The sequence below is a fragment of the Danio rerio genome, chromosome 23, assembly GCF_052040795.2.
Source record: "Danio rerio strain M-AB ecotype USA chromosome 23, GRCz13ab, whole genome shotgun sequence".
Lineage (NCBI taxonomy): Eukaryota > Metazoa > Chordata > Actinopteri > Cypriniformes > Danionidae > Danio > Danio rerio.
Genome location: NC_141043.1, coordinates 36753708 through 36777016, shown reverse-complemented (window position 1 = coordinate 36777016; position 23309 = coordinate 36753708). Strand labels below are relative to the sequence as shown.

General features: G+C 36.9%; 1 protein-coding gene across 4 annotated transcripts in view; it reads left to right on the top strand.

Moving 5' to 3' along the window:
• pou6f1 (POU class 6 homeobox 1) overlaps positions 1-21928 on the top strand; it is a 28580-nt gene extending 6652 nt beyond the window's left edge. Inside the window, exons 2-12 of one of the 4 annotated variants that reach the window (XM_087305050.1) lie at positions 478-614; positions 898-977; positions 3975-4152; positions 4361-4473; positions 6248-6473; positions 9031-9233; positions 9789-9917; positions 12065-12301; positions 15311-15446; positions 16773-16938; positions 19775-21928. In XM_087305050.1, coding sequence (XP_087161176.1) covers positions 3984-4152; positions 4361-4473; positions 6248-6473; positions 9031-9233; positions 9789-9917; positions 12065-12301; positions 15311-15446; positions 16773-16938; positions 19775-20120 — 1725 coding nt within the window. In that variant the 5' untranslated portion in view covers positions 478-614; positions 898-977; positions 3975-3983 and the 3' untranslated portion in view covers positions 20121-21928. 4 annotated transcript variants of the gene reach the window in all.
• The last annotated feature ends 1381 nt before the right edge of the window (positions 21929-23309 follow it).

Sequence of the window (23309 nt, the reverse complement as noted above, 5' to 3'; positions counted from 1 at the left end):
TAAATCAAGAAGCATTTTCTAGACAAGCAAAACATATAGTCTTGTTTTAAGAAATAATATGCCAAAATGAGTTTTTCCTTAAAACAAGCAAAATAATCTGCCAATGGGGTAAGCAAAATAGTCTTACGTCAAAAGAAAAAACAAGATTAATTTGCTTACCCCATTGGCAGATTATTTTGCTTGTTTTAAGAAAAAACTCACTTCATTTTGGCATATTATTTCTTAAAACAAGACAATATGTTTTGCTTGTCTAGAAAATGCTTCTTGATATAAGACATTTTAGATATTTAGACTAGAAACAAGACAAAAAATCTAAGCAAGAAAAGCATTTTTTTGCAGTGTGGAAGGGGGATTTTTCTACATTTTACAATAACTGATGAATCATTCGCAGAGCAAGGATGTTTCTCTGTCATGGTGACTTTAATATAGGCATATAGTCCTTTCAACCACTATTAACAATGATTTATTTTGCCTTAGGTGACGCTTTGGAGCTGCTAACATCTCCTTCGACAACTATGCAGAAACATCAGTGATCTTCTCAGAGCTTAGACTTCATCATCATGGACACTGAGGATCTCCCTGCAAACAATGCACCTCTCACTGTCAACGAGCAGGTATTCCTGAGTTTCTCACACCCAACATGCAGTGTTACCAAAACACATTTAATTTAACATGTCATCACACGTCCAGCCTCATACCCCACGTTTGTGAGTGTTCAGTCTACGTTCCCAGCACAAGCAATTTTCTTCTGCTGTATAGGTGTTCGCAGAAAGCATTGCTTATGCTTATGTTTTTGGGGAGATGCTTTGGGTTTGTTTGTTTGCTCATTTCACTTGTGTCCTTGTTGGGTTGTTTCTTTGTGTCCTAACGTGTGCTTGGCATCTCTGTTCTCTTTAGCCATTCACTGTCTGACTGCAGAAGTGTTTTCTCAGCTTTTAGGTTCCTGCACTTTGAAATTCCCAGCACAAGACGCGCAGGTATGAACCCTCTCCTGCCTCTGTTCTGCTCTCTGCGCTGCGCTGAGCTTCCCTCTCTGCCTGAGCCTTGCTTTTACTCCTGTGAGGTTTCTTTAATCTCCACTGATTCACACCTGTGAATCGATTTATTCGTTCCGAAACAGGGATTAAAATTGTTACAAAGTTGCTCTTTGCTCCTGATGTGGTTCGCTTTCACATGGCAAAGTTTCTAATCGGACCAAAATAGCTAAAACAAGTCATGAGTAAACTCTCCTCACATTAGTCAGAATTTCACGGTTTATTTTACTCAGCTGTCAGGGTGGGTGGTGGTTTGGTGATTTGACAGGGTGCTCGCGACGTGTCTAAAGAGCAAGGAGGGATGCAGTGGAGAGGTGTAAGAAGGGTGCGCGACGTATTTAAAGACCAGGAGGGAGATGCGTGATTACTGGAAGATTATCACTAGAGGTGTGAACCTATACTGGTCTCATGGTTCGGTTCGGTTACGATTATCATGCCTTCGATTCAATTCGATATCTCCGCGCATCACGGTGCATTGACGATGCTTTCCATATACAGTATTATATTTTAGGGGGGAGGCTATAACATGCTGTCTGTATAAACACACAGACACACAGCACCACACTGTCTCTCATTCAAACACATACACAAACATAGACAGCAACAAACACACACACACACACACACACACTTAAGCCCTCGCAACAGGGAGAGCTTGAGCTGAGCGGAGCTGAAAAACGACAAAAAAAGAAGCACTTTTATGACGGTCCCTTACTGAGAGCTCCTCTCAGCACGAGCTCTCCCGGCTAAACACATATTGCGAGGGCTTAAACAGAGCAGTGCTTGTACTGTTGAGCGAAAAAAAAGAAAGACAGCTGTGAAACATAATCAGCTTTGTCTTTTTGTAGGAAACACACTTTAGATCTTTTTAGGGTAAGAGTTTTTTTAGTTAATACCGCCTATAACTAAATGTGTGTCAGGATTATCGAAAAAAAACAACAACTGAACTGCGCTCATTTCTGCCATCCCCCCTGGATATACAGCGCCCTTAGCATTTGCCTGGATATACAGCGCCCTTAGCATTTGACTATGGTGCCTATGCCACGGGCCGGCCCTGTTGTAAATACTCGTGCTCACCTCCCTCGCGACAGAGCGCATAGGAGATAAATGACGTCAGTACATAATAACTGTTTATGATTATTTCTGAACCAATACCGAATTGTCCGTGTTTGCATCGCAGTGCACCGAAGAAACAATTAATTTTGACACCCCTAATTATCACTCATTTGCGGGCATCCGGGAGTCTCTGTGCATTTGCGGTACACTCCTGAAACTCCTGGGAGTCTTTGGACGAACTTTGGATGTCTGGAATGACCTCCAACCCTACTCATAATTCTCTCTTCATATAGCCATATGCCTATTACATATCCATAAAACACTGTGACATAGCCGGGCTCGGATCATATCGCTTTCTCACTAAAATCGATCCACTCCAGAGTTTGTTCAATAGAGCCGAGACCACCTCATTCGGGCGATCTCGGACCGATTGTTTTGGCGAGGATCCGAGCGCGATTGCTGGATTCGTATGCCAAAAGAACTACGCTAACTGTCTAAACGAGACGGGTTCCGAAACAAAAGTCTAGGTGTGAAAGCACCCTAAAATGCTTGTATTCAGCTCAAAGTGCAATTTAAAGGCTTTATTTGGTACACCTGTCCAACTGCTCGTTAACGCAAATTTCTAATCAGCCAATCACATGGCAGCAACTCAGTGCATTTAGGCATGCAGACATGGTCCAGATGTTCTGCTGCAGTTCAAGGCGAGCATCAGAATGGCGAAGAAAGGTGATTTAAGTGATTTGAACGTGGCATCGTTGTTGGTGCCAGACGGGCTGGTCTTATTTCAGAAACTGCTGATCTACTGGGATTTTCACACACAACCATCTTTAGGGTTTACAGAGAATGGTCTGAAAAAGAGAAAATATCCAGTAAACTTGCAGTTCTTTGGGTGCAAATGCCTTGTTGATGCCAGAGGTCAGAGGAGAATGGCCAGACTGGTTCAAGCCAACAGAAAGGCAACAGTCACTCAAGTAACCACTCGTTACAACCGAGGTCTGCAGAAGAGCATCTCTGAACGCACAACACGTCCAATCTTGAGGTGGATAGGCTACAGCAGCAGAAGACCACACCGGGTGCCACTGCTGTCAGCTAAAAACAGGAAACAATTCGCAATTCGCACAGGCACACCAAAACTGGACAATAGAAGATTGGAAAACGTTGCCTCGTTTGATGAGTCTCAATTTCTGCTGCAACATTCGGATGGTAGGGTCTGAATTTGGTGTCAACAACATGAAAGGATGGATCCAGGTTGGATCCCCTTTTGAACTTCAGAACTGCCTTAATCCTAAGGGCATAGATTCAACAAGGTACTGGAAATAATCCTCAGAGATTTTGGTCCATGCTCTATTGGATTTAGATCTGGGACTGTGGAGGCCATTTGAGTACAGTGAACTCATTGTCATGTTCAAGAATCCAGTCTGAGGTGATTCACGCTTTATGACATGGTGCGTTAAACTGCTGGAAGTAGCTATCAGAAGATGGGTACACTGTGAATATTGATTTTTATTATACGTCTTCATACAAAATGAAAATTTCACACCATTCTGTCTCATGTAAGTGTACATAATTTCTTGTTCTTGTTCTTCTTTTTATGAAATATTATTAAGTTAGTCCTTTTTAAATGGGGAAATCACTAACTGCACTGCTTCAGACCAAAAACTAAAATCCTAAAATGATCACAAATCTTCCATATATCACCCAGTTGTAATTTAATGCCCCTTTTGCTCAGCAAATCTCGTCAGTGTTTATCTAAAATGTCAGAGAGATCAGAAAACTCACAGGTGTAAACTTGACCAAACCATGATCCATTTTCATCATGTCTGCACTGCCGCTTATTAGGAGAGAAAGCAGAGCATTTATAACCAGTTATACCCTTTATTCCAGGTCATTGTCATGTCAGGCCAGGAGACCATCCGTGTGCTGGAGGTGGAGGTGGACACGGCCTTATCTTCTGCAGGGGCTGCAGAGTCTGGGGGTGATGAAGAAGGCTCTGGTCAGAGCCTGGAAGCAACAGAAGAGGCTCAACTGGACGGTCCAGTAACCACAAGCTCTACCACAGCTGGTACGACTGATCAAATGATCTGATATAAATAGATACATTAGATTCGTATCATAGCAACCCGGTGTTCAAGCCATCATCATCAACCAGGCATTTAAAGCCATAATTGTAATAAATGGGTGGTTTGTGTGCAATGCCAGCATTCATTGTGATCCATATGCATGGAAATATGATGCATGTTTTTAAATGTGACTCACTCTTTTGCATGCAGTGACTGTGGAGGTTTCAGCACCTGTAGTGCAGACTGTGGTCTCCAAAGCTGCCATCAGTGTGTCTCCAGCTCAGCAGACCAGCGTTCCCATTACTGTTCAGGCTTGCCCACAGGTGAAACTTTTTTCTCCCATTTTTAGAAGTGAATTGTCTTTGCCTGTAATCCCTTGATCATACATGTTTCTGATGGTCATGTGAATGTGCTCATGGTTGCTCTTATATGACTTGTCTAAATGTTTGAATGAACAGTAATGAGTAATTTGATATGCATTATGTATTGAAAAAACATTAGGGGAGGCCTTATTTTAATGCTATTCTTAAAGTGTGTATATTTAATGCAGATTATTATTATTTTACATTCATTCATTAATTTACTTTTTGGTTTAGTCCATTTATTAATCTGGGGTCGCCACAGCGGGATGAACCGCCAACTTATCTAGCACGTTTTTATGCAGCGGATGCCCTTCCAGCCGCAACCCATTCACTAGGAAATATCCATTCACATTCATACACTATGGACAATTTAGCTTACCCAATTCACCTGTACTGCACGTCTTTGGACTTGTGGGGGAAACCGGAGCACCCGGAAAAAACCCACACGAACGTTGGGAGAACATGCAAACTCCACACAGAAATGCCAACTGACCCAGCTGAGGCTCAAACCAGCGACCTTCTTGCTGTGAGGCGACAGCACTACCTACTGCGCCATCACGTCTAATATTTTACATTTTAATGTTATTTTTTATATTAATGTAATCAAACTTTAACTAAAAATAAATAAAATGTTCTTTTTGTTATGTGTTTTTTGTGCTATTTTCTTTTTTTCAAGTCAATTTTAGGAAGAGAAGCATAATAGAATTATTTGTCAGATTTTACAAAAGATTCCATTAGTTAAGATTCATCCACGAGGTTGTTATTGAATAATGCCAGGCAGGTATATTGGCAATTGTGAAAAACTTCTCTCACTCACTATTTTTTGGCTTAGTCCCTTATTTATCAGGGGTTTTCACAGCAGAATGAACCGCCAATTACTCTGGAATATGTTTTATGCTGAGGATGCCATTCCAGCCACAAACCCACTGTGGGAATGACTCGAAACAAAAACAGCCGAATAGCCCCTTTTCACATTTCCATAACAGTCTTGTGAAAAGGTCTATAACATACCTTAGAATGTTGTAACAGACTTATCAGAATTTAGTATTCCAAACTATTGTTTTCATGTTAATGTATGAACAAAACATGACCAAACAATGACCAATACATTTATTACAGTATTTCATATCTGATAATGTTAATGAAAAACTGAGCCACCGTGCTGCCTATAAATTGTTCATTGTTAATTCTTATTAACTCACAGTGCATAAACGGTTAACAAGCAGATTGTAATGCATTTATGTAATGCAGATTATCTAATAATGCATTAGAACATGTTGAACTATGATTAATAATGCTGTACAAGAATTGTTCTTTCTTTTGTTCAATTCAGTAATTACTAACATTAACGTGTGACCTTAAAGAGTTACTGAAGACATTAATAAATTGATGTATGTAATTTATACATGAAATATAAAACAGCTAATTTTTCATAGTAATAATATTTCACAATATTACCATTACACAAATTTTACTGTTTAACACAGGTTGGTGAGAATAAGAGTCGTTTTTTTAAACACTCAAAATATGAATTATGCCAAACATTTAACTGGTCTATTATTTATATTATTAATATGATCTATTATTTATATTTTATTTTTTAAATTTATAATTAATGGTTTTGTTTAATTATAAAAAACACTGATGCAAATGTCAGTAAAGTACATATCAAATGTTTTGACATTTAAAAAACCTTTCTCAGACTGATTAAACAGATATGGCTTTTCTCTGCCAGGTCCTGACTCAGGATGGTCTGGCGTCTCTGATGACTGGCATGCTTGCCCAGCAGAGTTCTCTAGGTCAGCCGCTGCTCATTCCTCTCAGTATGGCTGGATCAGTCGGGGGTCAGGGTGGTCTGGCGGTGCTCACTTTACCCACCGCCACTGTGGCCACTCTCCCCGGTCTCGCTGCTGCCAGTCCTGCTGGAGGCCTGCTGAAGCTGCCGTTTGCTGGACTGCAAGGTATAAAGCTCACAAGCATTTTGCATTCTGATCTGTGCAAAGTGGCTTTGAAAAAATCGTCCTATTACGCTATTTTAAAGGTTCCTAAATTTGTTTCAGAGGGTGTCTACTATTGTTTTACATACATTCAAAGTAAAAGACACTTAGATTTTTTTTGTTGTATATACTACAATATCAGTTTTTCCTTATAGTTTCTGTAGTGATTGGAAAAAGGGATAATTCATTCAGAAATGAAAATGTGCAGTTATTTTACTCAGCCTCAGGTGAAGATTTTAAGTTTTAAGTTTTCTTAAGGAGAACATTAAATAAGATTTGTTGCTGGGAATTTTTTGTTATCCCTGTAGCAAGGAATTTTTTAAAGCATTAGAGTCCTTATGTATTAACGCTGCGTAAGCACAAAAACTCTGCGTACGCTAGGTTTCATGCTCACGTTTGGATTTACTATATAGTAACTATATTTACTATACGATAATATAAACGTGAGTGTGCGTTGGTCCACGCCAACTTTGTCTGGCTACGTGCATTTTTTGTGTGTGTTTGTTTTATTTTCATTGGCGACTCTTAGAGGCAGTTGTGTTAAATTGCCCACTACAAAGTATCTTTGAGCTGTGCAATGGCAGCTGTATGGGACGGGATTATCCGGATTTCTAGCAGGTATATAAGGTTTCCATACCATACAGTTGACCAGCCAAACATTAAAGCTCAACTTGCAGCGTTCGCCGGTTTTCCCAATGTAATCGGATCGATCTACTGCACGCACATTGCTATAAAGGCGCCATCTAAAGATAAATTTGCATAGGCTACGTGAATCGGAAGCATTTCCATTCAATAAATGTGCAAATAATATGTGTTGCTCAAATGCGCTTAACATAATACACACACTTATTAATGATTACTACTTCTCTTCCTCGTGATGAAGAGTTGGCAATATCTGATGATCAAATGGGTGGGAATCACTCAACAAGCTCATTCCAACAAGGTGTGCTATTTGCACTTAGCCTAAATAGACTACAAAATTTCACACCTTTACATCCAACAATTCCTTTTTTAATTCTTTCACATTGCAATGTTCAGACCCAACTGCGTTAACCGCGTCAGCTAAACTCTTCCACTCGTTTTTTTAATTTTGTTATTAATTCTGGAGGACAATCTTGCAAAAAACACTGTTTTTCTCCGGTCTACCTCCGATAGGAGCACCTCCAATTCACATTCACGTTCAAAGTTTCTCTTTTTGCTTGCTTTTGCCATTGATTTTTCATTTGGTTTTGCCAAAGTAGAGTCATTACCATATTTATTAGGAGAGGAGGCAGGGAAGGGTTTTGCGCTCATGCACGTGAGCTCAGTTTCACATTAATTCAGATGTTCGAAGAGAATATGCGTGGGATTCCGCGTACGCACTGTTTTATACATCAGAATTTTTTACTGCGTACGCACATTTACAGCTTTGTGTGTACGCAATGTTTTAGTATCAATTCAACGCAAGTCTTCGTACATGAGGCCCCAGGTCACTCAAAATCCTTGTATGAATCTGCTCTGATTGATCAGATGGTCCAGTGTGTTGTAATTGGTTAATTTGCTTGCAGCGTGAAGCTGCGGTCACACTAGAGTTTGTGTGTGCGAAATTCTGTTGTACGGTGCTGCATAAAGGGGCGGGATTAAACAAGATTATCAATAAAAAAAAAGTCAATAAAAAAGCGAGCGATCGCTCCATGTTTGAAATTTCTGTCCAGAGAGGTCATGTTTTGATCCTCGATTGGTCTCACGCAGTCAAGTGATGCGATTTCGCAGGTCAGACTTCATCAAGCTTGAACTTTGTACTTAACGCATGACCCTGCGTTGCGAGTCTGATGCATTCGCTTGCGTATGAATGGAAGTCTATGGGGAGAAAAGTCAAGTATGACCGCAGCTTGAGTCAAAAAAAAGTTACCATATGTAAATTTCAACTTTAGAGGCTTCCTCAGCATTTGTAAACACAGAGATAACAACTGTAACGCTTACTTCGTTTTTACATTGGTCTTACTGTATCAATTCGAGTCCTCATTTGTTAGCATCTCCATGACATGTCAACAACACAAACCAAACTCCTCCAGGCCTCAGCTACAGTGTTTGAGGGAGAAAGCAAGGATTTGTGGGCAGCCAATGAAAACCCTAGACTGGCGTTATGCAAATTTACAACAAACACGCATCGATTTCTGGGTGAAAGTAAGACTTTTCAAGCAGTTTTAAGAGTCTAGTCTTTCTTTTGTGAGCCAATAACTCCATTTATCATGCACTTTGATATTAAACGTTGCAGGCTTTTTACATTCACAAACAGACTACATGAATGGTAATATCTGAAAAAGCATTACATGTGCACTTTTCAAAATGACTTCTGTTGGCATGAAATTCTATTGAATGTACACCGATGTAATGTAGCAGATTTTGTTTCTATATGAAATGCTGTATTGTCCTGGCCACTCAGCAGTTCTGAATAATGGAAAATGTAATAGCTCAGTGTTTAACATCAAAAATATTTTCTTGTTTTGATGGTAACCACAGCCTGTTTTCTTTCCTCCAGCTGCTACTGTGTTGAACTCTGTGCAGACCCAGCTTCAGGCACCTGCGCAGGCCGTCTTGCAGCCTCAGATGTCTGCTTTACAGGCTATGCAGCAGACGCAAACCACAGCGGCCACCACTGCGTCTATTGTGCAGAAGGCATCAGAGCCCAGTGTCTCCGTCGCAACACTGCAGACCGCAGGACTCTCCATCAACCCTGCTATTGTGAGTACGGAACAACGTATTGGGTTCAACTAAATCATAAAGTACTTGAATGCAAAGTGCGGTCATACTAAATGCTGATTTGATTTAGTTAATGTAAGTTAATGGATAAATAAAATGTATTTATGCATTATTTTTGAAAGCGTCCGCATTTTACAGCATTTTTACACAAGTGCCTAAAACTTTGAACAGTACTGTAGCTTTGCAGATAGTTTTTTCTAAGTATTAAAGATGTTGCTAAAGTTCTTCTGAATTTAGTTTGTCTCAGTTTGTCAGACTCCTAGTGCAGACAATAATCTCACTGTATAATTAGAATTAATGACAAAAAAATGTTTGGAACTGTAAATTGATATTTCAAACTGATATGCTACACAAAACTACAGAAATAACCAACTCTAAACCTTTTGCACAGTACTGTACATTTGAAAAATTCGATCTTTTAAAAAAAAAAATTCGAACTTTTTTTTCCTGCAGACTGTAGTCTTAAATTATTAAGGATGATTCATAATGAATTTGACATAGTTTGTGTGCTTTTTGTTTTGTTTTCGTCTTCTCCAGATTAGTGCAGCGTCTTTAGGAGCTCAGCCGCAGTTCATCAGCTCTCTTACTACGACTCCCATCATCACCAGTGCCATGTCAAACGTGGCAGGTCTCACAAGTCAACTCATCACCAACGCACAGGGCCAGGTTAGTACTATTCAACTGTTTATTTTGTCTTTTTAACAAATGCATATATACAAGTATGCAGCACTGGCCACTCGAAGACTTACCCACTCATTTTCATTCCAGAGGGAAGAGAAGCCAATCTGTGACGCATGTAAAAAAAAAAGTTTTGACTACAAAACATATTTTAATAGAATGTATATTTTGAAACGATATTAGAGAATGTTTTTATTCAGAAAATAGTTTTAAGGGAAATATTTATAAAGATGTCTCCTGGAAGAATTTTAGAATATTTATCACTGACTAAATTAAGAAATCACATTTTATTAAATTTGATAATCTTATTTTATTATTTTTGTCGTGTGTGTGTGTGTGTGTGTGTGTGTGTGTGTGTGTGTGTGTGTGTGTGTTTTAAGAAACTTATGTTTGTAAAGGATTTATTGAATATTTATTACCAGTGTTACCATGAATATTGTCAATTACTTTTGCTGCTTGTTCAGACTACCCATTTAAAATGAGTTGAATTTTTTTTGTGACAACTCAATTGTTTTATGTTTAATCCACTTAAATTTGTTGAAACGATTAAGTTAACTTACTTGATTTGTGTTGGAACAACATGGAGGAATTGTGTGCAGGGTTCATACGGTCCTGGAAAAGTCATGAAATTTCAACAAGACATTTTTCAGGTCTGGATAAGTTTTGGAAAAGAAAGAAACCTGCAATGTTTTGGAAAAGTCATGGAAATTTGTTCAACTAATTTCTGTGTACTTAAATATATTTGAGATGAAAATAATTGGCAAGTTCCCAGGGATAGGTTGCAGCTGGAAGGGCATCCTCTGCGTAAAATATATGGTGGATAAGTTGGCAGTTCATTCCGCTGTGGAGACCCCTTATTAATAAAGGGACTAAGCCGAACAGAAAATAAATGAATTACAGAATAATGGGTAAAAATTTTTATACAATTGTGTTGTCCATCTCTTTTTTCTGCATGGGTATTAAAAGCAACTCACAGTTTCAGCTTCACTCGCTTTCACTGTACTTTTAGAGACTTTTTGAGTGTCATGTGCAGAATCAATCTCTAACTACAGAGGTAAGATACTGTGGGTGCTAATTTGTACTGTACTTATAAGTCTTGTCAAAAGCCAACATTTATAACATTTTCACACAGACAGCAAGACACTTTCTAAAAAAAACCATTCTAGAGATGTAAAAATAATAAATATAAGCTATATAGATTGTCACATATTTATTGATATGCTGTAATAAATTTGAACGTGCAATTTCTTCTTCTTTACCTCCTGAACGTAGACATTACGCAGCGTTTCCTCTAGGATTTTTTTCCAGCTGTGGCGGCAGGCCTTTTTTTTAAAGACAAATGTCGTGAGCGCAATATTACAAGTCGGGATTGCATTATGTAATAGCCTACGAGCATGCCAATCTCTTTGCTTGCGTGCCAATTTCCTCTGCTTGTGCACAAAACTTCTTGCATGCCCCCTCAAAAATACGCTGCTCAAGCGCAGATCTGCTTGTGCACAATAAACACTGCTGAAGTGCAAGTTAGTGCATTTACGTAACAAGTATGTCTCTAACATTTTTAGATTTGCTAGGAATATTTATGAATGTCTCCAATAGGCCAGAGAAACGGCAGTACGTCATGTTTGCTGGCCTCACGCATCACGCACCTGTCAGTCAGCCAGTCAGTCAGTCAGCACGTAACCTTAAAAAGTTAAACAAATAGCGCACAGCACTACTACGGTTACAGAAAAGTTTGCGCTGTTATAATTCACTTACCTTTTAATACGTTTTGGTGCGATTTATCCCGCCTATAAAAAAAAAAAAAAACACGACTGAATGTTTTGAATGAAAGCTGTATTATAGTCGTGGCGGGATCAATTTTGGCGTGGCGCCCCGCCATGGAAGAATGAATGTATTTACCTGAACATTTGTAAAAGCTATGGAAAAGTCCTGAAATGTTAGTAGTAAAAATGTGTATGAACGCTGTGTGTGGATCCCAGCATTTTTTAGTGTAGCCAATGCTGCTGATGTGGTAGAAATAGATAGATAAATAAATAAATAAATGAATAAATGATGCATTGATTGTTTGAATGAGTTGAATGAACGATTTATAATTCATTTGTACACATTGTCGTATCATCACTTCTGTGCTTTAGGTGATAGGAACTCTTCCTCTGCTGGTCAACCCCGCTTCTTTGGCTGGAGCTGCAGCGGCCTCTGCTTTACCTGCTCAAGGCCTGCAGGTTCAGACCGTTGCTCCACAGCTACTCCTGAACTCGCAGGGACAGATCATTGCTACGATAGGGAACGGTCCAACAGCTGCTATCCCATCCACCGCTTCTGTCCTCCCCAAAGCCACCGTTCCCCTGACCCTCACCAAAACCACCACACAGGTACTGCAGTGACTAGGGCTGTACGTTATTGGAAAAAACGACATTGGCATATTTAGTTTTTCTGCAATATACATTGTCAAAATATTTTTACAAGATGATTTAAATAACTGTATTACAGAAGAATTCATCGTTTTTTATTGGTAGGGAGTGCATCTGCATAAAATATAACAAGCATAAATGAATCCAATAGAACAAAGATAGAAAGTAAACAAACAGTGCTTTATGGTTTGAAGCAACCTAGAGAGTGTCACAGTATTGAGGTAAAGAAATTAAATAATAATAACAAAACATTCAGTTATCAACATTCAACAACACCCATTCTTTTCTAAAGACAATTTGGACCTTTTTTTTAATCTACTTCAAATGGTAACTATTATAATCTTCATTGTAGAAATAATTAAAAACAATTGATATTTGTTAAAGCTACACATTGAAAATGTCTTGTGTCCGAATGATTTAAATTTGATTGAAATCTTACATAGTCACAATCCAGATTCTGCAATGTGGCTATTGCCGATTCTCACACATTGCAATGTCGATGTTGAAATGATATATTGTGCAGCCCTAGCAGTGGCGCACACTAGGATTGGTGTATTCTGTGCACCGCTTTTGTGATTTATAAGCATTGCTATAATTTTTGTGAACTTCAGGTGCATGTTTTTGTTTAGTTAAAAACTTCAGTACTCCTTTAAAAATGCTCAGCTGTGAGCACTTTTCCTTCTATCTGAACAATTAAATAAACAGTGGTTAGCACTTTGCATAAAGCTTATGCTCGATGCCTTGCCACACTGCTGTGAAAATAATGTGGAGCTTCCAATGAAAAGAACAACTTTAAAAATCAGCTCCGTTTGGGAAAATAAGTTTAGACCAGGTGCATTACTAGACATAAATCTCTACTGGAGCATCCCCCCCATTTATTTATAACATTTATTATATGTTTTTATATTAAAAAAAAAAAGAATAACTGGAAAACTAAAAGACACAACTAAAGTAATATGCTAGGATAATTTAAAAAATCTTTTGCATGAATATTAATTTCATGTCAATTCTGTGAACTCAAGCCACAAGTTCTAGAGGTGCTTTCACACCTGCCTTATTTAGTTCGGTTTATTACTTTATTTAGGTAAATCGCACTAGAATTCGTTTTTCTCATGGTGCAGGTGCGAATGTAGAAATCGCAATCGGGTGCACACCAAAAGCGGACTAAAAAAAGTTGTTCGAGACCTACTTGAAGTGGTTGACTTGGTACGCCTTCAAACAAATCCTGGGGCAATTTATTTGTGGTGAGGACATGATCCAAACTAAAACAGACCCAACTGCAAAAAGTACTGTGCCTTTTTGGAGTATAATAGCTGCCAAAGTCCGATGCGCTGTTCCATCTTTTGGGGTTTGGAGGAAAAATATTTGTTGACGGCGCTTTACCAACAGAGAGAGAGAGAGGGAAAACATTACCTGATTGATCGTTGGTAATATTTCCGGAAGATGACCATGTCGCAGTTTAGCTAAATTAATTCATGCCTCCTCCTAACGCCTTCGCAGACTGCAATGCATTAAAACATTGTTTTCCAGCCGCTGAACTTCATTCTCCAAATGTATAGTTTTTCTAAAGTGATGTTTACAAACTATATAGTATACTATGACCACAATTAGCCAGTGTAGCGACATTTTTTGTCTGCCGGTTTGTTTACTTGCGGGAGTTCATCGGCATTTTCCCGCATGTTAATTCTGACCAATTAAAAAGCAGTTTACGAAATATGTTCAATAACATCTGGCCAATGAGTGATGTGGATTTTGGCACATGACTGCATTTTGGTATTTTTCAACTGGTTCAGACCAAAGCAATCAATGTGGTCTGAAAAGGACGCAAAACGGCAAAAAAATGCTACAATGTATCAGGGTGCTTTCACATGTGTAGTTCGCTTTATTTGGTCCGGACCAAGGACAATAAATGATACTTTGTAGCATTTTTTGCCGTCTTTGAGTCGTTTTCACACCACACTGATTGCTTTGGTCCGAACCTGATAAAAAAAGAACCAAAATTCAGTCATCTGACAAAATCCACATCACTCATTGGCCAGATGTTGTTGAACATATTTCCTAAACTGCTTTTCGATTGGTCAGAATTCACGTGCGGGAAATTGCCAATGGAATACCTGCAAGCAAACAAACTGGCAGACACAAAATGTTACTTTTTACTATGGAAATACAACCGTGCTGGCTGATCGTATCCCTGCTCACAGTATACTATATAGTTTGTATACATCCCTTTAGTCAAACTATACATTTTGGAAATTAAGCGCGGCTCAGGCATGAGGAGGCGTGAATTAATTTAGCTAAACTGCAACATGGTCATCTTGCAGAAATATTACCAACGACCCATCAGGTAATGTTTTTCCTTCTCTCTCTCTCTCTCTCTGATGGTTAAGCGATGTCAGCAAAAAAAAAATTTCCTCCACATCCCATAATGCACATCGCATCAGCCTATGGCAGCTGGATTAGTCCAAAGAGGCTCAGTACTTTTTTTTTTTTTTGCAGTTGGGTCTGTTTTAGTTCGGATCATATTCTCACCACAACTGAACTGCTCCAGGGTTCGTTTGAAAGCATACCGAGACCACCTTTTCAAGGAGTATGATTGCTGCATTCACATCTGCCCAAATGAACCGCATCAAGAGGGAAAACGAACTCTAGTGTGATTCAACTGAACTAAATAAGGCAGGTGTGAAAGCACCCTTATTTGTTGCCTTTGGTCCGGATCAAATGAACCGAACCACAGATGTGAAAGCACCCTAAGAAACAGAGACTGCAGAAATGCAATCTGTATGCTTTTTATTGAAATTTAAAAATGCTTTATTCTTACTGTGAGTATATACACAATGAAATTAATAAAGTTTCATTTACATTTAAGAATTGCAGTGGCAAAATAAGGTTTTTGCTTATTTGCTCATGGAAGTGTGAAATAATTGTGTGAAGAGTGTCCTATTTGTTGATGGGCTGTGATTGATTCTTCAGGGTCCTGTTGGGAAAGTGGCCCCATCCAAAGTGATCATTGCTCCCCAACCGTCAGTGGTTAAACCGGTGACCTCACTCACGGCTGCCGGTGTCATCGCCTGTGGAGAAATGCCTACCGTCGGGCAGCTTGTCAACAGTATGTTTATGTATTACTATTGTACAGAGTGTCTGTGGGGGTCTTCAAAAGTATTAAAATCTTATAAGTCAGTTTATATTCATTTAAGGTCCTTAAAAAGTATTAAAAAGTCCTTAATGCTATTTTACAAGGCATTCAATTTTGTACCATTTTTGATTGTACAATGTAGGTGTATGCTAAAGTCTGTCTGAATTAAATCTGTGAATATTGGGATGCTATGGTGTTTAAGAAATCAATAGTATCCTGCTATACATTTGATATCACGCTGCTTTGTTCACTGCAGCAACCAAGGCAACACCATTATTTATTTCTGCTGTCCTATAGGTGCCACCTGCTGGATTAGCAAATTTATTAAGTATATAAATAATGTTTTAGTTCAGGATTAGTTTCTTATTCAGGATTTAGTAAATGTACTGCAAGTTAAAATGTCACCAATGGTATTGGTTAAAACCTAATGTGGAGATGAGGTGTTTTTTTAAATACATCTACTAAACCAGTGTTTCTCAACCACATTCCTGGAGGACAATTCCACCAGTCCCACGCACATCCCACATCTCCCTACCTAAACACACCCGATCCAGATCATCAGCTCATTAGCAGAGACTGAAAGACCCGTAGTGGTTGTAACAGTAGACATCCAAAACACGCAGCGCTGGTGGTCCTCCAGGAACATGGCTTTTTTTTATTTTTTTATAATGTATTTCTTAAATTTTTAAGCAATTCAGATGCAACAACAAACAAGTGAACAGAACATGGGGGGAAAGAACGAAAAATGTAGTTAAATAAAAAAGGAAAAAAAAAAGGAGGGGGGTTAATAAACATAGCGATGTTACATATTTATGCACCACAAACCTTTACAAGATCTGACCTTGTTAAATCAACCCTCTGATGATTATGGAGGATATGTTTAAACCCACATGTAAGAAAAATGGATTCCACCTCTCATGAAATAAAACATCTTTGCCATCATGACACTAGTTATGTAGTCCAGTGGTACATATTCAAGTATTACCCTGTGCCATAAAGACTTTGTAGAAGTTTCTTCTGGAGATGAGGTGTTAAAATGTATGGAAGGAGTGTTATAACTGTCTTAAAAGGTATTGAATTGCATTCTTTGATGTCTGAATATACCCTGTTGTATATCTTTACTCTTTATGTAATGTTGTACTATTGCATTTACAACCATCTTCAGTCATGAGCAGGAGACGTTCTTTTAAGGTGTGTTTAGATCTGATTTCAGATTTAAAGATTGATGATTCTGTGGTTAATTACGTTTGCGATCTGGAGAGTTTCCAGAAGTGCTAATTCAGTTTTTGTTTTGGTTAGAGCCGTCTGCTGTGAAAGATGAAGAGGCCATTAATCTGGAGGAGATTCGAGAGTTCGCCAAGAACTTTAAGATTCGACGGCTCTCTCTGGGTTTGACACAGACTCAAGTGGGCCAAGCTCTGACTGCTACCGAGGGCCCTGCGTACAGTCAGTCAGCCATCTGCAGGTCATTCACTTTTCTTTCGTATTAATGTACTTTTTTTTTTTTTTTTTAAACATGTAGTATGTTGGCTGCAGTAGCCTACTGGGCAGTCATAATAAAAGCAAAATGCAAAAACAGGTCTGTATGGGACAAGTCGGATTTATACTTTGGTTCTATAAAATATTGACACAATATATATAAATAAATATATATATATATATATATATATATATATATATATATATATATATATATATATATATAGTGGCTATATATATATATATATATATATATATATATATATATATATATATATATATATATATATATATATATATATATAGTGGCAATAAAAAAAAAAATAAAAAAAAAAAATATATATATATATATATATATATATATATATATATATATATATATATATTTTTTTTAATCCAGTCAGACACACACTGATATACATACAGTTGGGAAATTAAGTATTGGACACATCATGTTTTTTCCTGGAAATAATATCTCTAACGGAGCTGTTGACATGGAATTGAACCAGATTTTGGTAAAAACCCAAACAATACAAACATAAAAAACAAATACAAAATCTGAAAAATTAGTAATATTAGTAATATTTGTGTAATAACAATGTAACGACACAAGGAGGAAGTACTGAACTACTGAAATGTATTTAATACTTTTTATAAAAGCCTTTTTAATGATGGCAGCTTAAAGACGCCTCTAATATGGAGAATGAAGTCGCATGCATTGCTCAGGTGTAAATTTTTCACAGACTATAACAGAGTGTAAAAATCCTGATGTTTCTGTGGGTCTCGTCTATCAAATCTAATCTTTATTTTGTATTTTCTATTGGATTTGAGTCAGGTGATTGGCTAGGCCATTCCACAGCTTGATTTTCTTTCTCTGAAAGCATTTGAGAGTTTCCTTGGCTGTGTTTAGGATCATTGTCCTTCTAAAAAGTCCACCCTGGTTTTATCTTTATCATCCTGCTAATGTAGATGTTAAACTGAAGCAGCTGATATTAATTTACAATGACGAAGGGTGGAGGGTTGCTGAAGAACTACTGAGAGATTTCAGCTGCTGCCTGGGCTTTCATTGTCTTTTTACACCTTCCTTTTGTCATGTGTTCAATACTTTGACATTTCATTTTATTATACAACTTCATGTGTAAACTAATTAGATTTGTTTTCTTTGCATATATGAATTTCTTTGGTTGTTTCACCCCCTCCTTTGTGGACTCTTTTGGTACCTATTAATCTTCTTTATGTCTCCAACAGATTAGATTTTTCACCTAAATCCGAAAGGTTAAGCTATACAGCTCTAATTACGTGCCTTCAATTTCAACTTTAACTAGAAGTGAATCGCACGGCCCCTGATTTCTACCCCCTCCCAGGAGTAGATCGCTTTTGCTATTCAAACGTAATAAAAGGTCTTGATCTCAGCCATATACAGTTGACGTCAGAATTATTAGCTCCCCTTTGATTTTTATTTTCTTTTTTTAAATATTTCCCAAATGATGTTTACCAGAGCAAGGAAATGTTCACAGTATGTCTGATAATATATGTATATGTATATATGTATATATGTATATATGTATGTATGTATGTATGTATGTATGTATGTATGTATGTATGTATGTATGTATGTATGTATGTATATGTGTATATGTGTGTGTATATATATATATATATATATATATATATATATATATATATACACATATACATACATACATGCATACATACATATATATATATATATATATATATATATATATATATATATATATATATATATATATATATATATATATATATATATATATATATTATGTATTGCCATTATGGCAAAGAGGAAATAAATCAGTTATTAGAAATTAGTTATTAAAACTATAACATTTAGAAATGTGTTAAAAATAATCTTCTCTCCGTTAAACAGAAATTGGGGAAAAAAAATTAATTCAACTATAAATTTGTATCAACTATAAATGTGAGCATGTAAGTATGTGTGTGTGTGTGTGTATATATATATATATATATATATGTGTATATATATGTATATATATATATATATATATATATATATATATATATATATATATATATATATATATGTATATATATGTATATATATGTGTGTGTATATATATATATATATATATATATAATTTACTCTCTCTCTGTCTTTATAATTACAATGTAAATGTTTGCTCCATTTGTTATACATTTACAAATTTATCTTCATTCAATCATTTATATTGTTTTTTGGCTTAGTCCCTTTATTAATCTGGGGTCGCCACTGCAGAATGAACCGCCAACTTATCCAGCATATGTTTTATGCAGCGGATGCCTTTTCAGCTGCAACTGATCTCTGAGAAACATCTATACACACACTCATTCACTACGGACAATTTAGCCTAAACAATTCACCTGTACCGCATGTCTTTGGGAAACCGGAGCACCCAGCGGGGAACCCACACGAACGCAGGGAGAACATGCCAACTCTGTACAGAAACGCCAACTGACCCAGCTGAGGCGCGAACCAGCGACCTTCTTGCTGTGAGGCAACAGCACTACCTACTGCACCATTGCGTCACCCCATATTTATCTTATCTTAATTATTATTCTTTGTAGAATAAAAGACTAGAATAGTAACTTCTTCATCTCTAAGGGAAAATTCAGATTGTATTGGGTGTAAAAACGTTCTATACACAATTTCCATATACAGTATACACAATTCTATATAATTTCCCAATAAACATAATCATAAACATAAAAATGACCAACCATCCATGTGGATCAAATGTACACATGCTTCACTTCAATATCTTGTGTTTTTGATACTTTGCTAGGTTTGAGAAGCTGGACATCACTCCTAAAAGTGCGCAGAAGCTGAAGCCTGTGCTGGAGCGCTGGCTGGCCGAGGCAGAGCTCTGGAACCAGAAAGGTCAGCAGAACTTGATGGAGTTCGTGGGAGGAGAACCGTCCAAGAAACGCAAACGGAGAACGAGCTTCACGCCACAGGCCATAGAAGTCCTCAACACTTACTTCGAGAAAAACTCCCTTCCGACGGGCCAGGAGATTACAGAGATCGCCAAGGAGCTGAACTACGACCGAGAGGTGGTTCGGGTCTGGTTCTGCAACCGTCGACAGACTCTGAAAAATACCAGCAAGATTAACGTGTTTCAATCCCAGTAGGAACAACGGTGGATTTTACGGACGTGGATGTATTGGTGCTAGCTGCAAAATGACTCAATTGCTGTTGTGATGAAGCCAGCGGTACTCGGATTGTGTGCAGTCTTCGTATAGTATCAGACATACTCTTTTTGTTGTTTCTTTTGTTTCCGTTATGCTGCATGCAGAGTGACGTTTTGCCGTGCCACAACAGTTTTCAATGATAAATGGCTTTCGAACTATTTAAAGTAAAGACGATGCTACAAAATCACGTAGTCGCTGTTTTACGGACAAAAATAAGCACTTAATTAAATATGTAAATGAGAAGAACTTCCAAAATGTTCTCAGTTTTTATTTTTTGGTAGGAACTAACCGCTTAAATTGTGACTACGTTTACATTTAGCTGGTTATTCAATAATTTGACCGGTTTAGGGTTTTTTAATTCATATAATTTTACTGTAAACTTTACGCTGGTGACTGTACTTTAATTGCCTGACACAAATTACTGATACTCGGATATCTCACACTGTTCAAAAATCCAGGGCATATTTATGATTTTTTTTTCCATTTCAGTTTCAGTAAACGCAGCGTTTTTGTGCTTAATGTAGATGTGGTTCGTTCAAGTGGACAATCATAGTACTCTAAATCAGAAAGCATGCCCTGCTTTTATATAGTTAAGACATTTCTAATTTCCATCTTGACTGTCATCATATTTTTGTGTGTCAGAAGTATATGGTTTCACTTTCAAATGCAATTTCAAAGATTACATTAATTGACTTAGAAAATTATGGATTTTACTGTTAGTGTTTTTGCCATAACCTATAAGTAGGGCCAGATGGAATCTGTGGACATTTTTTGCTATTTCTGCTGAGAATTTTGTAAAAAATCTGTGGATTTATGTGGAATTATGTTGGGAGTATCGTAACTAATTACTTAATACATGAAATGAAAAATAATAGTTTTTTTAACATTTATTTAATGTTTAAAATGCAAATCCATCTAGATCCACTTGTTTGGTAAACAAAGCAAGACTCTCATATAATATATCTACTAAAAAAACAGAAATGATTACTTTAGAAACTGTTTTGTAAAAAAACAAACACATTCATATTAGTCAATAAGATTACTGAAATTAATTAAAAAAAACTGAATAAATATAAATTTACACACATTTACACAAGTAAATAAAGAGACTTAATGATAGGCTGAAAATCTGCCAAATTCTGCGCAAGCAGATTCCATGTGGGCCTACCTATAAGCATATGGAGAGATGAAGTGATACTTGCATTCACACTTGTATGGGCACATCTTTTGGAAAGTTTGTGAGCCGTCAAACAAGTGTTATTTCTATCATAAATGCATTGAATAAATTTGGACTGCGCTGTCATTTGTACAATTTGTGGCAGGAATATTCATCGGTCATGTAATCATTTTCCTATTTGGTACAACTGTCCAGACAGAAGTGTGTTGTAACATGTGTTTCACATGTTTGTCTTAAGCATAAAGCTATATTGTTCTTATGGACCTTCAGTATTTATCTAATGAATTCTTATTGGTACAATACCATGCATTTACATTTTAACATTGTGAAGAAGGAATGGCATTAGATATAGTGTTTTAACAAATGCTATTATTAACGTAGACTAAATGTGTACAAAAAATGAAAAGTTCAGCATTTTAATGTGTGCAGAAGTTATCGATTTTAAAAAGACGCCTAAATGCATTTACAAATTATAAACGATGGTACGGTACTCCATTAACTATATTTATTTTGTATCAATTGTACTATTTGGTATTAACTTGTCATTTGAATAAATTAACACTAAAGAGTCTTGCTGTTTTTGATTTGAATATGTTGGTAAGCCCTTGTCCATCTCTTTCTACAACAAAGACCATCTCAGAATACATTTAAAATGTACAAATATTACAGTGTACAAGTAAAGTTGGTTTTAAATGGCTTGACAGAGTTTAAATTAGACAGTTTGTCATACTATTTATGGTTTCTGTGGTCTTAAAATATGTTTAGAAATTGATATTACCATGGTAACAATATTTTCCACCAAAATGCCACCACTGCATTTATTATCAATGCTCAGAAATCAGAGCAAACTGCTTCTACAAACTGTGTAAAAGGCTTTGAATTATTTAGCTTTATTTATTTATTTCAGAGATATATGGGATATGATGAAACAGTTTTGTAATGTTTGGAATCATATTTATCTGTAATATTTGGGACTGTATAAAGTTAGCTGACCCTATATTCACAGATAATAGTATAAAATACACTATTTCAATGTGGACATCTCATTTCCTGCTTGTTGTTAAACCAACAAGAGGCAATTTAATCATAGTTCATGTTAAAACTGCTGTCATAACATTATTTATCAATATGTGGCTCTTTTGGGGTTATCGGAAGCTATAGAAATGATAAATGTACAACAGGAAGTACGTTTGCACCATTGTTTTTGTTTACATCCCTCACAATTGTCTATATAATAACAATGTATGTTAATATTTTGTTAATTATATTTATATTAAATCATTAATAATATGATAGTCAAAGACGAAAAAGGATTTGCAATATATTTAACATTTTGGCAGGCATATTTAGAAGTAGAATCATTTTTTGACATTATACGTACATGTTATATTTTATGTACCACTTTAATTTACTTTTTTACTTTCACCCTTTTGCCAGCAAATAAAAAATATATATAATATAATTTGTGATCTCTTATTATTTTATAATTTTATGAATAGGCCAAATTAAGTATTATATGTTTACCTAAGCACATCTCCAACACTGACTGATGTTTCTAGCCCAAATAGCCTGTTTAGTTACAATTAATTGCTTTCTATGTATATTAAATGACTTCAGGATATTTAAATGGGAGTGCATGTTTTAATTTGTACCATACCTTTCGCGGTCACCTTTTGGGTACCCTGCTGAAAAATCCAGCTTAAACCAGCCTAGTTTTGGCTGGTTTTAGAGGGGTTTTGGCCACTTCCAGGCTGGTTTTTAGCAGTTTCCAGCCTGGTCTTAGCTATAACCAGGCTGGAAATGGCTGGAAACCAGCCTGGAAGTGGCCAAAACCCCTCTAAAACCAGCCTGGTTGACCAGCCAACCATCCTAGGCTGGTTTAAGCTGGATTTTTCAGCAGGGTACTTTTCCTTGGCAAAAGGCATCGCATCTCCAGGTCGATAGGGGCCGCA